The sequence below is a fragment of the Liolophura sinensis genome, chromosome 9 (genome assembly GCF_032854445.1).
Source record: "Liolophura sinensis isolate JHLJ2023 chromosome 9, CUHK_Ljap_v2, whole genome shotgun sequence".
NCBI classification, from domain to species: domain Eukaryota; kingdom Metazoa; phylum Mollusca; class Polyplacophora; order Chitonida; family Chitonidae; genus Liolophura; species Liolophura sinensis.
In genome coordinates this window covers 26,126,609-26,141,798 of record NC_088303.1, presented here as the reverse complement: position 1 = coordinate 26,141,798, position 15,190 = coordinate 26,126,609, and the positions used below count along the sequence as shown (strand labels likewise).

The window sequence follows — 15,190 nt, the reverse complement described above, 5'->3', positions numbered from 1 at the left end:
GTTGCTGTACACTTAACATTTCAATCACACTTACTTGTGTGACTGATGGTAGTGCCGGCGTCGCATCAATGCCTTCCTCCGTTACATCTAGTGACCTTATTGGCAAAAAGTTCGTATTCGTACCATTGTATTTAAATGTATTATGAAATGTGAAACAGATGTAACACTTTATGACAGAAACCTGAAAAGGCAAACTTTATATGGGAAGGAAGTCGCTTTGTAACGTTTTTGCGATTCGAGGAGTCCGCGGATCAAACAGCCGTTCTTCTGCAATGGAGGTAGTTTACTCCGCAATCAACACTGATACATGTATACATGATGAACGCTGACCACAAGGGAGACGGACTTAATCTTGATCCCTAATGCAAAGATTTTTATTGTTTTGAACTATGTTACATGCAGCTTGAAGAAATACAATTGGTCAGTGATTATTTGCTTCATTCCACCTCAAAATATTTAGTGTGAAAGTCCGGTGCACTGTCTATTTTATAAATGCATGTGTGAATGCTTTGTCTTGAGCCTCAGGAGGGAACTCTTGATTTCCTCAACCCTTTAATTATTTTCCCAAAATTCATGGCTCAACAACCTTAGTCCATCTGGGTGGACATAGTGCGCTATTTTTAAATTCAAGTGTTCGTGGTGACAATGAGCCCATCAGTGTCCCACCGCTGATTTCTGAATGCTACTGGTCTCAACGAAGTCCGTGTTTGTGACTCCCAAATTGACCTGCACTGAAAAAAAAGTTCTTTTTTATGTTTTTTTTAAATTGTGGTTATATCTACAGATGTCAATGAAAAACCTTAATTCTGCTAACTTTTAAGACAGATATTACTAGTGCTAAAAGCAAAGAATTTCTCTTCCATTTTTTTTGGAAAAGTAAAGATATGAATTTGTTTTTCATTAGCTGGACTAACCATGTGAAAAAAAGAAACTAAATATTCTTGCTACAGTTGCATGGACAATGGATATAAAGAGCAGACCAGGTGTCCCAAAAATTAGAAGAATTAAGGTACAATACTTTTCAAGCTCATTTCCGAGCTTTTTCAAAAAGACCCGTTGATGGGTTTCTGTTTGGTACCTGTTATCATTGATATGACTTCAGGACAGCAAGTTAACTAGTTTTATCAGTGAGGGTAGTAAATTAAGAAGATCATGTTCACCGGAAAATGACATAAAAAAGTCAACCAGAAAATAATATAGAAAAGTCAGCCAGAAAATGATACAGAAATGAGCTAAGAAGGTGAAGGAGTGGGAAGAAGGTGGGAGTTTGAGATGCGAGCCATGGGTTTTTTTTTTTGAGAGGCAGGAACGGTCTCAGTGTTCCATTGAACTTCAGAATTTAAAATAAAACACCATTGTGCAAATGTGAAAAGAACACCACTCATGCACAACAATGCATGCAAGTGCTGGCATTTTCTAGGTCAAGTTTTTGATGTTGTGTGATTTTGATGTTTTTTGTTTATAGCAATCTGTTGTGATCTGATTCTGGTTGAGGATTTCCGTATTTTTGCTGAACATAGTTCAATTACAACATTATTAGTACAACTCTTATGTCCTAGAATAATATATCCTGCTAATTTATGTGTAGTACATGTAGGTTCATGCATAAAGGTAGAATGGAAGAAGGAACAACTGACCCGATGTAACCCAGCCGGTTGGCAGACATATCCCCTGTGCCTTTGTATTCAGATTGAAACCTCCCGTGGCCTTGTAACATTTCATGTTCAGTGTATGACAGAGTGCTTCAGGGCACTTACACAGGGCACTGGGCATACCACAATCTGACTGATCATAAACAGGATCCCGTAATGCGCAATTACTTTGAGAACAAAAGAGTTCAAGTGAACATAAAGTCTGCCATTATATATACATAGAAAAAAATGATATAGGACACAGTTATCACAGAAAAATATGTAAAAAATTCTATAAAGTTTTGAAAGCCAAGAAGATGAAGTTTAGCATTTGGGATATGGCACTTACGGATAATTCACTCTGAGTACACATGCTGAAGAGGCCCTTATGAACTTGATCAATCACTAGGGTTGAGAGCGTCACGTGATTATTAGCTGTGACGTCAAGAAACCTGTCAGCTTTTGATTATCAGTGAGGTTTCTTATAGTGGATAGACAGATATTGATGCAACAAATTGGATTTTGCAGTTAGTTTAAGTGTTAAGCCGATGCATTTTGAACCTTGAGAATTTTATCCAGTCAAACACGATGCTATTAGAGTGCGTGGCCTAAGCTATGACATTCCTTTACCAATTCACTCCATGAAGTGACAGATCATAACACAAAACGACTGCATAAGACATCATTTTCAGATCGTTCACAACAATTTATTTACGTGTAGCAGAAGGGCCATTTAAAAAGTGTTGTCTGTATCATTTATGTAACACCATAGACGTAAAATCAGGTGATTTACAAACCATGTAATATTCAGCAATGATAGCAACATACAGTCTCCGCCCAAAGTGCATTTTTCTCTTCCAATACATTTTTTGTCGTTCATTTTAGCGTTTGATCAGCAGTTTCTAAATAACAAGTTTAAGAGTCTGAGCAAAATTCATTAGGGGTGCTGAAGGTTTATGGGAATGAGAAGACATCATCTCACAGGACAACGCTTAAACTTAATTAAACATCTTATAATATCATTTTTTTTCTCTGAATTTGTTATAACTAAAGAATTAAAGTTTTGCTACTTCGTCTTTCTTTCATACAAGAGATATTTTTTCTGTTTTCTTTTATAAAATACGCTAAATTTATTGAAACGCCGTGTTCTCTAATTAAATCAGCACTGCTTTCATCTTGGAAGCCACCGCAAGAAGATTAAAGCATAAAATCTAGTGACAGTGGCATGCCTAGATCAACCTTAGGGGTACTTACACTCTACATGAACTTTAAGGATTCCTTCCTTGTCATATGACTGAAAAATTGTTAAGTACAACGTTAAACCCCAAGCACTCACTCACTCACTCACTCATTCAACAAATATTTTGAAACATGCTGAGAGAAGTATAGGGTGTAGAGAAATAAATGGCACAGTTTTATGAAGCTGGCATCTAAAGTGAAATAAACAAATCATTTTTAGCATTATTTTCATAATAATTGTATGCATAAATTCCACTTAAAAAAGTGCTTTAGTAGTTGAAATTTGAAGATTTACAGTAGCTCATAGTCATCGCTTGAAAAATATAGCAGAAATTTGTAGGAGAAAGATATGTTGTGATGTCATTACTTGATGTAATTCATGTACTCTAATTCTCCAGCCTTTTCAACCACCTCTGTATAGTATATTTTGAAACATTCTGACAGAACCATGGGGTGTAGAGAAATAATTTGCAGTTTTATGAAGCTTGCATCTTTAGTGATACCAGCATTTCATTTTATCGTCATTTTCATTGTACTTTTTTGCATAATTGTACTTGGCTCAGCGAAGTTACTGGGGGTTCACTGGAATCACCCTGTCTGTCTGTCTGTCCCCCTAAACAACTGCACTGATTTCGGTGAAACTTACCATACATCGTCCTATCATCTGAACTTGTGCATATTTAAGTTTAATGGCAATTGGGTAATTACTTCCAATTAGGGCTTTGCGTAATAGTGCTTCTCCATGTATAAAGCAATGGCACAGCTTCTTACCAATGTGGTTGCTCTGAGTTCAAGTCTACCTCATACTGGCTTCCTTTCCAGTCGTGTGTGGGAAGGTCTGCCAACAACTATAGAAGGTCGTGGGTTTCCCAGCCCATTTTCTTCCCAACATAATGCTGGCTGCCGTATAAGAGAAATAATCTTGAGTAGAGCGCAAAAACACCAATCAGATAAATAAAATAACTTTAGTAGACACTTTCAACATGCTCACACTACCTTGACGTTTCACAAAGTGAAAAAATCTTATTATAAAATCTTAGTAATCATGCTCTTTAATTCATTGAAAATTAAATAATTTTCCTGCCAGGCTGTTAAGTGTATGTTTGTTGTTTCTTTGTTTCCCCGATAGAGGGCGTATTTGATATAGTTTTTAATACAGTCTTTCTACAGCTTCATTTTTATTTATTTATTTGTTTGAATGGTGTATTTCGCCATACTCTAAAATATTTCACTTATATGACGGCAGCCTGGGGGTGGGGGGGGGGGGGGCCACGACCATTCGCAGGTTGCTGACAGACCTTCCCATGAACTGTTGGAGAAGAAGTCAGCATGGACTGAACTCACAGAGACCATGCTTCATTTTTGTCTGGTGTGTACAAAGCACAGGCATCACCTATGTCATACGAAATCAATATGTTAAACAGAAAGTCAAGGGTGGTATATGAAAAAGTAGTGCGTGTTATGACCTCCGTTTTCTTGCACATACAGAGCCCAACAATACAAAGGGGATGTTCCATTGTTGCTTAGCTGTGTGTACATGTATAAAGTACACGACTGTGTATTACACAGTCTTTTTAGAAAGAATTTTAGAATTAATGTAGAGTATTAGAATGACAACATTGATAAGTTATGTATTGAAGGTTTGCTTTTATGTGTCTCTTACAGGCGAGCTAATCGGTAGCCTTGCTACTAAATCTAAGTTATGTTACCTCTCCCTTCAAGCAGTTTGATGCATTGGTTAAATGACCAATCAGCATTGAGTTTGAGTTCCATGGTCGAGGATTTCACCCCACTTACAATGATAAAACTCACCTGGCTGTCACATTCTTTTCTGTTTACCTTTCAGTGTCTACCTTTACTGACTTGATAGGAAGTTGTGCCATTAATCATTTCTTACTGCCTGGTAATTTGAAAGTGCATTGCATCATTTCATTTTTTGGTTTTTTACATGTTTACTGATTTATTCTAGGTGATAGTTAGAAACTAATTTATTCCAGATGATAGTTACAAATTACAATATTGGGATGACTAAAAGAAAAGGTTGCGTTTTTTAGGTATGATGTTCATGATATCAGTAGATGTAGCATTGCAGTTATTCATCTAGCGTTCATTGGAATACTGAGTGATGTAGTCACACTGAGCTGAATTTTGGGATGATGAACTGTTGGAGGTGTTTTAAGCCTAGTATTTGTGGTTCTGGCATTGAACATGCAGATAAAATGTGTTCTTATATATCTTCTAGAGATCCCATTATGATGAGGATGTTCTTGCCATGTTGGGCAATTTCATCTTTGGGACTGCATGATCACTATTTATGTAGATGGATGGTTTGCATGTTAGCTGGCTTTTAAAGTCCACGATGCTTCTCGGCTTTTTTTAGCTCGCCTTTACATCATGAAGACATGTTCGTGTATTTCTTGTGAGGGGAAAAACGTGACAGTCCTGTGAGTGTCCACTTACAGCCATCCTTCTAGTCTCAGTTTTTCATGCGCAATTCGCAGTAGTTTTTTCTGTGAACAAAAAAAGTATGCTGTCCTCTGTCCTCTTCTCAAAGGTTAAAGGAGAGGAAAACATAAAAATGATGCTAAAATCAGATGGATGATGAAAACTTATTGGAAAATATGGTCTTTAATATTTTTTATGATTTTTTTCTATAAGCAGAAAAGGTTATTTGAAATATTTTTGTATGGTGCGTATTTGAAACCACTTCATGGTATTTATAGTCTTTGCATAATAATATTCTAAATAAGGATGTGATGCTTGTGCAATAATTTTATTTGAATACAAATTTGTTTTTCATATCCAAACAAATACATTTAATCTGAATTATGATAATATTTATGATTATGTTAAAAATATAAATATGATCAAAAGCCAGGTTGAACGCACTTGTTACCTGAAAAGACTACATTCTAGTGCAAATATATTTGTATAAACATGTATGACAACCTCCGTATAACCTTATAATACTATTACGCAAAGACAATATATACCAAGAGATGGTCCCAAATACCTGCCATGTAATAATTATTTTCCAGTGTTTTTTTTTTTCTCTTTAAAGGAAAGTCTTTAAAGAATGAGCTTGGCTTATACAATTATTAGGAAATATGCAACTGTACATATTTTGATCACATTTTATGGCATAAGTATGACTGTGTGGATTCGTAATCCAATAGATCAATCTATATCATGTAGCATACTTGTTTTATTCAAATTCAAAAAATGCTTGGTCACAACATGATAAATATTGTTTCAATGTATCCTCTCATGGGCTTGTCATATGTTAAATTTTAGCAGATTCTGCTCAGTCATTTTCGTTGTATGACATAATCCAATATGGCCGCCAAACCATGTGACCCAGACAAAGCTCTTTTAGCCCAGTCGCCTTTGAATCTTTCATACCAGAAAAGAATTTTAAGGAATTTTGGTGTGATTTTCTTATTAAATTTTCAGACCCCTGGCTATAACCTTATGGATTCTGGGACTACAGGATAATGATTAGAAACATAACCCAAACAACAGGGAACCAGAAATAGTCCTGAGTTTTGCCTCAAGGGTCATACAACGTCCTATTTTCTGTATAACATGCTCTCGCTCTGAGAAAACAGAAAATAGTTCTGGTCTGTCAGCAAGAGCGACACATTGATAGGTCTCATAGTGGCGAGCTGGACATCCGCTTACAATATGGATAAACTCAGGCGATCGAAAACATGCGTGTTGTGCTTTGGCCAGTTTTGTATTCCGACAGTATACAGTCTGTAGACCTATAGTTAGGGTTATATTCAAAAGTTGTATTCAGAGCAAGCCCTGTATTTGTGACGAGGGCAAGTACAAGTCCTATTCACTGATTGATCTTGCTCTGGAGTTCAAACTTCTGTTAACATAATGAGTAGCATGACATGGCCTATACATACAGTGTGTATGTACACCTAATGACTACAGCTGGGATGATCCATAGTCTTTTACTCAGATACCATTCTGTTTGAAACAAAATGTATGAGTAAATACGACATGTGTCATTAATGATGATAGAGTGTATGAGGAAAGATGGTACAATATGTAAGGGTGATACATGTATGAGTAAAGATGGTATGCATATGAGTTAGTTATTTATTTATTGGTGTTTAATGCACTACGAAAGAATATTAAACTTATAAGAAGTCGGCCATTATTAAAACGGAGGTAACCCTTAATCTTGACAAATTTAAAGGAAAAGACCTCTAAAAACCAAAGTATTCATCACTAAATAGATCACTTAAAACTATGCATAAATATACTTTCATTAAGTTTTTTAGATTTAAAAACAGTTAATGGGTTTAAACATTTGAATACTAAGGTGGGCATTATGGACTATACTGTAAGGGTTCAGGAACTCTGACTTCACAGGAAGTTTTTCCAACCCTATTCACGACACTGAAGGTGGGAATAACTTTTTTTACCCATGATTCAAAGATTACTAAAAAAATGTTCCCAAAAATTCCTTCCTTCTGGTGAACATCAAGAGTATATCACTTATACCACGATGGCCATCATTATGGTGGGAAGAAAATCAATCGTGAGAAATCTGTTTCCATTTTCCTAAATTTCCTAATTTTAGTTTTAAATTTATGAGATTTAGGGGATTCTTCCTTCATGTGAAGGATCAAACATTTAGTATGTCCTCAACACATCATTCGATGTACCTGTTTGTCTAATAGTATTAAGAGTGTAAGCACGCAAGTGAACCTTGTCTCAGATCACAAGCCTTGACCTAATTTACACTGGCCAAACCATTTATACATGAGGAAGAGGAGAGCCAAAATCATGTTGTGTTGCATGAAGATTTAAAGATGAAACATATCCGCTTTGTAATTATATGTGAACTTTCCTGCATCTAACATGCACCTGCCCTTTCTTGTGTCACTACAATTGTTCCACTTCACAACAATGTATCAGTAAACAGACACATTTTCTACCCAGCAAAGCACCTGGCAATGGTGGTCTCAGTGACAGTACAGGAAATTATACCAGTATATTCCCAGCTACATGCTCCCTAGCATAGAGTTTTGAGGGCAAGAAAAGCTATCCACACACCTGACTAATCTTGTTTTAAATTTTGGGATCTCCCAAAGGTTATTCTTCCATGCCAACAGAAGGGGCTCATGTGGGGACCTCGGATCTGTGTAAAATGGGATTAACACAGTGGTGGATGCAAACATAAAAGGGGGTCTGTTTTGATAACCTAGGTTTAAAATAAAAATCTTTCGTTTTCATCATGTTACAGCAAGTATTTTGATGTAGTAAGTCTCAATTTGTCACTGTGATTATTCCAGTCCATAATTGAATTAATTTACTTCAAAAAAAAATGAACTAGGGGATCTAAGCAAGTGGGCTATGGCTATAGCTTTAGAGATTTGTCCTTGGATGTATAGGCCTGTGTCCATGTTTCTTCAGTGTTTGTAAACATTTCACACCGGTTATAACCAGAGTCACACAATTCTCAAAAATTCAATTTCGTGAAATAAGGTGTGTTTTTAAGGTATAGCGTGGTGAAAAGAATTGGATCATGGAGAATTCTAAATTTGCTGTCATAAGACGCTGACCGCTGCGAGGTTTACAAGATTTCGTTGAACATTTTACAATGATTATCTCACAAAATGAGTAATTAATTTGAAATCCCTATGGAAACACAATGACACTGGTTATCAATTCACAGGTACCTTGATCTAAGGGTTTCGGATATGGTGTACACTTTAAAGCAGTATAAAGACCTGCTTTTGTCAAGAGCAGGAGAGGAAATTTTATCTCAAAAGAGCACCCGTCACCTGTAAACATACTAATATTTCAAACGATTGGCTAAAAAAAAAAACAAGTAATTAATTGAGATAAAATAAAAAAATTGGGTAAGTGTAAAAATAAAAAAAAGAATTTCAGTCGGGGCCTTTTTCAAGGTCAGTCGCGTAACATCAAATGTATAATATTTTATTTTTTAGCCTTGGAGCAATGGTAACCTGAGAGCCAAGTATACCTTCATCACCATCATAATCAGCCCCACCATAGTCCTCCTCCATTCTTGCCAACATCTCCAGGATTTGCTTCCTCTCTTCTGGGCTAAGGAAATGGTGTTGTGATAAGAAAGTATTGAGGTTTAAAACTTGTCAACATACTATTTAAGCCCCCTAACATGATACATGTGCAATTCTGGCATCTCAGGATTCACACTTTTTAAATGAGATCTAATTTTCCTATCATCACTAAAGTATAGATATAATTAATGAATACATTTTAACTAAATTCCTTCTTAACAGATCTGTGTCATATCTGCTGATTTTACAATATCCCCCTCCTTGAATGTTATGTAGGAAAATTTGATAATGACTGGGTGAGTAGACTGGAAAAAAACCTGTGACTTAACAAGGAAAGTTACAGTAACTAAACATGTTAAATAACTTAAGGTAATAAATATACATCAGATATGCTGAGTTAACCATATTCTCCAACCTGGATGTTGTGTGTCAGTACATTAGGCCTTAGACTAGATTACTGAGTTGAGTATCTATGAAATAGACTTTCAGAAGCACATTAAGGCCTCAATTGGATACTTTTGTTGCCAACTGTTAAGTTGTTCTAATAAGAAATTAATCAATCTTCACAACACTCTTATGTCCTGGTATTAGGCGGATGAATAAGTCAGAATGAGACAGATGTGACGCTTGCAAAATTCTGGGTAAAAAACAGTAGTTTAAAGGGATACAGAAGTTTTTGTACAAGGTTTCTGAGCATACTAAATGTTTCTCACCATGGTAACAGGCGAAGGAACATTAGCGCACATTACACCAAGGACAGGTGTACTTTGATGCCTCTTTCAGACGTCTGTAGATAACAAAGTTAACATCATCTCATATCAGACGTCAGTGAGTTCAAAACTAGGCGAGAACAACACATTACAAATTTGAGGGTCAGGTAAATGATAGGAAGAGTTGACAGAAGATCTTATTTGATAGACATGCGTGTAAACTCTTTAGGTATGCTAAAGTTGTGAATAGATTAAAGTGCCACAGGTCATTCATCCAAGATCATACGCTATGCAGTATCTGCCAAACAATCTGGTACTGTCACAGTCAGGTTTGAAGAGTTTATTTATTTATTTATTTATTTATTTGATTGGTGTTTTACACGGTACTCAAGAATATTTCATTTATACGTCGGCGGCCAGCATTATGGTGGGAGAAAACTGGGCAGAGGCAGGTGGAAACCCATGACTATCCGCAGGTCAGGCCTTCCCACTTACGGAGGGAGAGGAAGCCAGCATGAGCTGGACTTGAACTCACAGCGACCGCATTGGTGAGAGACTCCTGGGTCATTACGCTGCGCTAGCGGGGTAAGGAAGAGAAACATCAAGTACCAGCCTGCTCCTGGGTCATTGTGCCGCGCTGGCGTGCTAACCACTACGGCCACGGAGGCCCCCACCATTAATAGAAGATTCTCCAGATCATAGTAAAGCTGTTGTGATGCTGCAATGCTTGCGTACTGCTTAAGTGTTTATCACAAGTACACCGAAAAATGTAAGGGGAAAAGGCGAAAGAACACCAGAGTACATAGCTTTGGACTGCTTTGTTAAAGGCAGGAAGGAGTTTTTATGGTTTCCCATTGTCTTTTTTTTTTTCAACCCAACCTTTATATTGCGAGTCACTTTATTGGATTTTGATTTTGTTGTAAGTACTGTATCTCCAGTTGTTTCACACATGCGTAGAGGTGACAATATTGGGCCACACATATACCAATCTCAGCGCTCGCAATGATAACTGGATTGTCTTTTTTTCCATGTCTGTTGTATAAATAGTGCATGTAATTGTTTAGTTTAGGCATATATTTAGTTAAAGTTCAGCTTTAAATGACTTTAATATGTCACTTGCAGAAAGTAACTAATGTTCATGTAAATCCACTTCATGTACAGTAAATCTTTGTTTTCTGTGTTTCAGCTTTGACATGTTGCAACGAAAAACCAAACGTAAGGACAAGGTGAAGGGGTTTCTGAAGGAGTTAAAGACAATGGTGAACCTGGAAAAACCCAAAGGGAGCCGTGCAGGAACCCTTTCAACCCTGGAACATGTCGTCAATAGCATGCGGAAAATCAAAGGTACATGTACCTCCCTGATTGTGCACATGTATACCGCTTAAATGTGGCTGCCTAAACCTAATGTGTATAGTTGGTAACTGGTAATGTTCATTGTGATACTTTCTATTAATAAGTTGCTCATTGGAGGACCCTTTCTCATAAGAGAATGCTTAAGCCTGAGATAGTCTAGCTAACTTTCTTGTTATATTTTAGACCTAGATGGGGTTTAATTTGATGTTGAACATTTACACTCAGCTCTGTGATAGATAGGGTAATGATTGGGTTGAGGTTAAGCTTTTGCATTCAGCTCTCTGCTAGATAGGGTATAGATTGTGTTAAGCTCTTGCATTAAGCTTAGTGTGATAGGGTAAATATTGAGGTGAGGTTAAGCTTTTGCATGCAGCTCATTGCTAGATTGGATTATGGTTGAACTTTTGCATTCACCTTGGTGCTAGATAAGGTAATGATTAGGTTGAGGATAAGCTTTTGCATTCAGCGTGGTGCAAAATAAGGTAATGATTGGGTTGAGGTTAAGCTTTTGCACTCAACTCAGTGCTAAATAGGGTGAAGATTGGGTTAAGCTAAAGTTTTTACGTGCAGCTGAGTGCTAGATAAGGTTGAGGTTAAGCTTTTGCATTCATTTCGGTGCTAGACAAAGTAAAGATTGTGTTATGGTTAAGCTTCTGCATTCAGCTAAATGATGGATAAGGTAAAGATTGAGTTATGGTTAAGCTTCTGCATTCAGCTAGATGATGGATAAGGTAAAGATTGTGTTATGGTTAAGCTTCGGCATTCAGCTAGATGATGGATAAGGTAAAGATTGGGGTATGGTTAAGCTTTTACAATCAGCTAAGTGCTAGATACGTATAGATTGGGTTATGGTTAAGCTTTTGCACTCAGCTCATTGCTGGATAGGGTAAAGATTGGGTTGAGTTTAAGCTTTTACACGTAGCTCAGTGCTATATAGGGTAAAGATTGGGTAGAGGTTTAACTTCCACATTCAGCTTAGTATTGTAATGTTATATAGGTGTCTCACTGCTAGAAAATGTGAGAGCTTGGGTTGATGGTTAAACTGCCTTCACATGGATTGATGGATTAACATTTGTACAACATACAGGAGTTTGTTGGTATAATCTTATGTTTTTTTTGGACCTATCAGTCTTCAGGTGTACTGACAGCAACCGCTAACTGTGATGCAAATTTTGGATAGGAGTATAACAACTTCAGGGTTAAGGGATGAAGGACTAAAGTACCCTAAAGGACCTAATATTTCGTCTGTGACTATGTTGCTCATTTTTCCAGATTCTGAGAGTTCTACTGCTTTTAGAAAGGTGATGCCCAGCTGGAAAAATGTCAATTTTAGGACCAGAAGTAATATCTCATGACATTTATTTGCCTCCAAAAACGTTCTTTTGTGGTCAGATTTTTAGGTCATTTAGGGTAGTCTTTTTTGTGCCATGGTTTTGTACGAGATTCAGTATTCAGTAAATTCAGTATTTCTTACACAAGATTGTCTGAGAAAGTGTGATCTTAACAGTCTTGGCTGCTATAAATGTATGAATTCTAATTCTCATTGTTCTATGTGTTGTGCTTTTGTGCAGCTCAACAAATGGAAAGTGATAAAGACAGTCGAAGTCAGCAAAGTCGAGATGACTTGGAATCTGGTTTTCAAAGTTTTACCACGGCTTCAGAAGAAGGCACAGCACAAAATACAGATGAAGTGAGTGTTTTTCATACTTCCATAGCCGTTAGTCTGTTTTTTCCCCGCCCTTAGGAATTGGGGGTTGGGGGGGGGGGGGTGTTCTTGGGAATGTGGAATCCTCTGGACTTTTGATGTTATATTAGGGACAGTATGCAGCCATCGGTATTAATTCCTTTAAGGATTATTTTAAATCGATCTGCTTGAAATTTGTGAATAATCGCAAAGCAGGAAACGCAAAACAAGAAATTAGAAAAAATAAACTCACGCCTCTTGATAAGAAGTTTTTTAGACCCAGCAAGGAAATAAAGGTCTAAACTTTTAAACTATTCTTCAAGTTTCTTCTGCCTTATTTTTCAGATTATATTTTGAATAATTTATTACAGTTTTGAAGATATCTGTAGACTTACATTGTCAGAATGTTGGGTATCCAGACCATGCCAGGGCATTCTTTATAAAATTAATATAATATAGTTTGTATGCTTTGGAAAAGAAAAAATGCATACATATATTTTAAATGATAACATTGCAGTAGATTAATTTGTAACCATGAGTTCTGAGTTTAGTGAGTTTAATAAGTCAACACAGCACAGGTAATTAATTTGGTGGCTTATGTCATACCCACCTTACTCTCCAGCTGTTTTTTCCCACCGTGGACTTCATTAACCCACAGGAGGTCACACACATCCCACGGTTAATTTATTGAGTTGTTCCTTCCATTATTCAGCTACATATATGGTATGGGAACAACATAGTATGGAGTCAGGAAAAGAGACGTTTGACGAGGACGTTATGTATAGAGCAGCTGCACAAGCGCTAAAAATGACCGATCTTGTAGAGTTGTCATGTTGTTTGAATTTTTAGGTGTTAATCAGTATACAATAGGCCAGTGACCATGCGGTATCTCTGAATATGGGTATTGAACTGTATGCCAGATAAAGTTTTTATTTCACATCGTCTCATGTTGTTACCAGCTTCATCCAAGCTTTCACGATTAACATCCCCGAAGAGGCTGACAAGTGTCATGCTGATATACTGGTATTTTATAGTTTAACCAAACCAATGAACAGTTCCCTCTTTTACTTGCAGATTCTTTGCGTGTGAGTCTTTAAACACACATTTATGTTACATTTGGTAAATCTTATTCATGATGTTTATTTCCTGGGATCACGCATTTAACTGTAATACCTGAAGCCAAGGATGCTGCATTAAAATGCTGTTACACAATATATACATTGAAGAGGGTTTTTAATGAGTAGAATTCAACAGCTGATTACAAACAAAGCATTAAATGGAATGACTTCATCTGTAAGGTTTCTTCCAACAACCTTCTCCCACAGATGTAACAGCTGACAAAAGACGTAAATTCAATACAACAGCCTCATCCATGTGGATTATGGCCGGCCACAAGCCAAGTGGATTATTTGCTGTAATTAATTATTTGTTTACATAGGAATTACATACACAGCTCAGCCTTAAAGCTGACTGAAAACTGATATAGCACAAATGCTGTCAGTTTTCAGTCTATGCTCATTGCCGTTTGGCCGCATGGCCCAGACCGGGAGCTCAGACCATCTTTTAGGTTGACCCGTCTGTTAATGATGAGAGGAAAGCAAAAAAGAACAAATTCTTTTTAATAGTATGAAGCAGGATTGTAACGCTGTACTGTCTTTAATGTGATGTCATCACGATGAGCTGGGAAAGGAACAAGGTGCTTCTGCCAGGCTTTTGACAGGCCCCCATGAAAACTTTTTGATTATGGCCCATTTTTGTGAGGGTGGATTGGGTAATCCTAACTCAGATGCTGTGTATTTAGATCCTCATCTTATTGTGAAATAAGAGTGAGTGAGTGAGTGCTTGGGGTTTAACGTCGTACTCAACAATTTTTCAGTCACACGACGACGAAGGAGTCATTAGGGTGCATGCACGTGTAATGTGCCTCCTTGTTGCAGGACGGATTTCCACCGCTCTTTTATTTAGTGCTGCATCACTGAGACGACTTACCGAAGGCAAGTAAGCCGCCCCGCCCGAGCCATTATACTGATATGGGTCAACCAGTCGTTGCACTATCCCCTTCATGCTGAACGCCAAGCGAGGAAGTTACAACTTCCTCTTTTAAAGTCTTAGGTGTGACTCGACCAAGGATTGATCCTGGATCTACCGGTCCCGAAGCGGACGCTCTACCAACTGTGCTATCCGGGCCAGTCCTGTGAAATAAGAAGTTACACCTGACTCAGTAGAAGGCATATATGTACATGCACTTACCAGCTCTGTGGCTGAGGCTGTTAGCATGCCAGCATGGCGCAGTGACACAGGAGCCTCTCACCAATGCAGCCGCTGTGAGTTCGAGCCCAGCTTACGCTGCCTACCTCTCAGGCTGTATGTGGGAAGGTCTGCCAGCTATTGGATGGTCATGGGTTTCCCCATGGCTGGCCGCCATAGTATAAGAACTCAAATTCTTGAGTACTGCGTAAAACACCAATCCAATAAATAAATAAATAAAAAATATGCACAAACATTAAC

The 15,190-nt window shown here is 37.4% G+C and overlaps 1 protein-coding gene across 2 annotated transcripts in view; it reads left to right on the top strand.

Moving 5' to 3' along the window:
• Positions 1-15,190, top strand: part of LOC135474878 (period circadian protein-like) — a 62,207-nt gene that overhangs the window by 14,329 nt on the left and 32,688 nt on the right. For both annotated transcript variants that reach the window (XM_064754532.1, XM_064754530.1), the window contains exons 4-5: positions 10,832-10,989; positions 12,570-12,688. In XM_064754532.1, the coding sequence (XP_064610602.1) occupies positions 10,832-10,989; positions 12,570-12,688 (277 nt within the window). The remainder of the gene's footprint in view (positions 1-10,831; positions 10,990-12,569; positions 12,689-15,190) is intronic.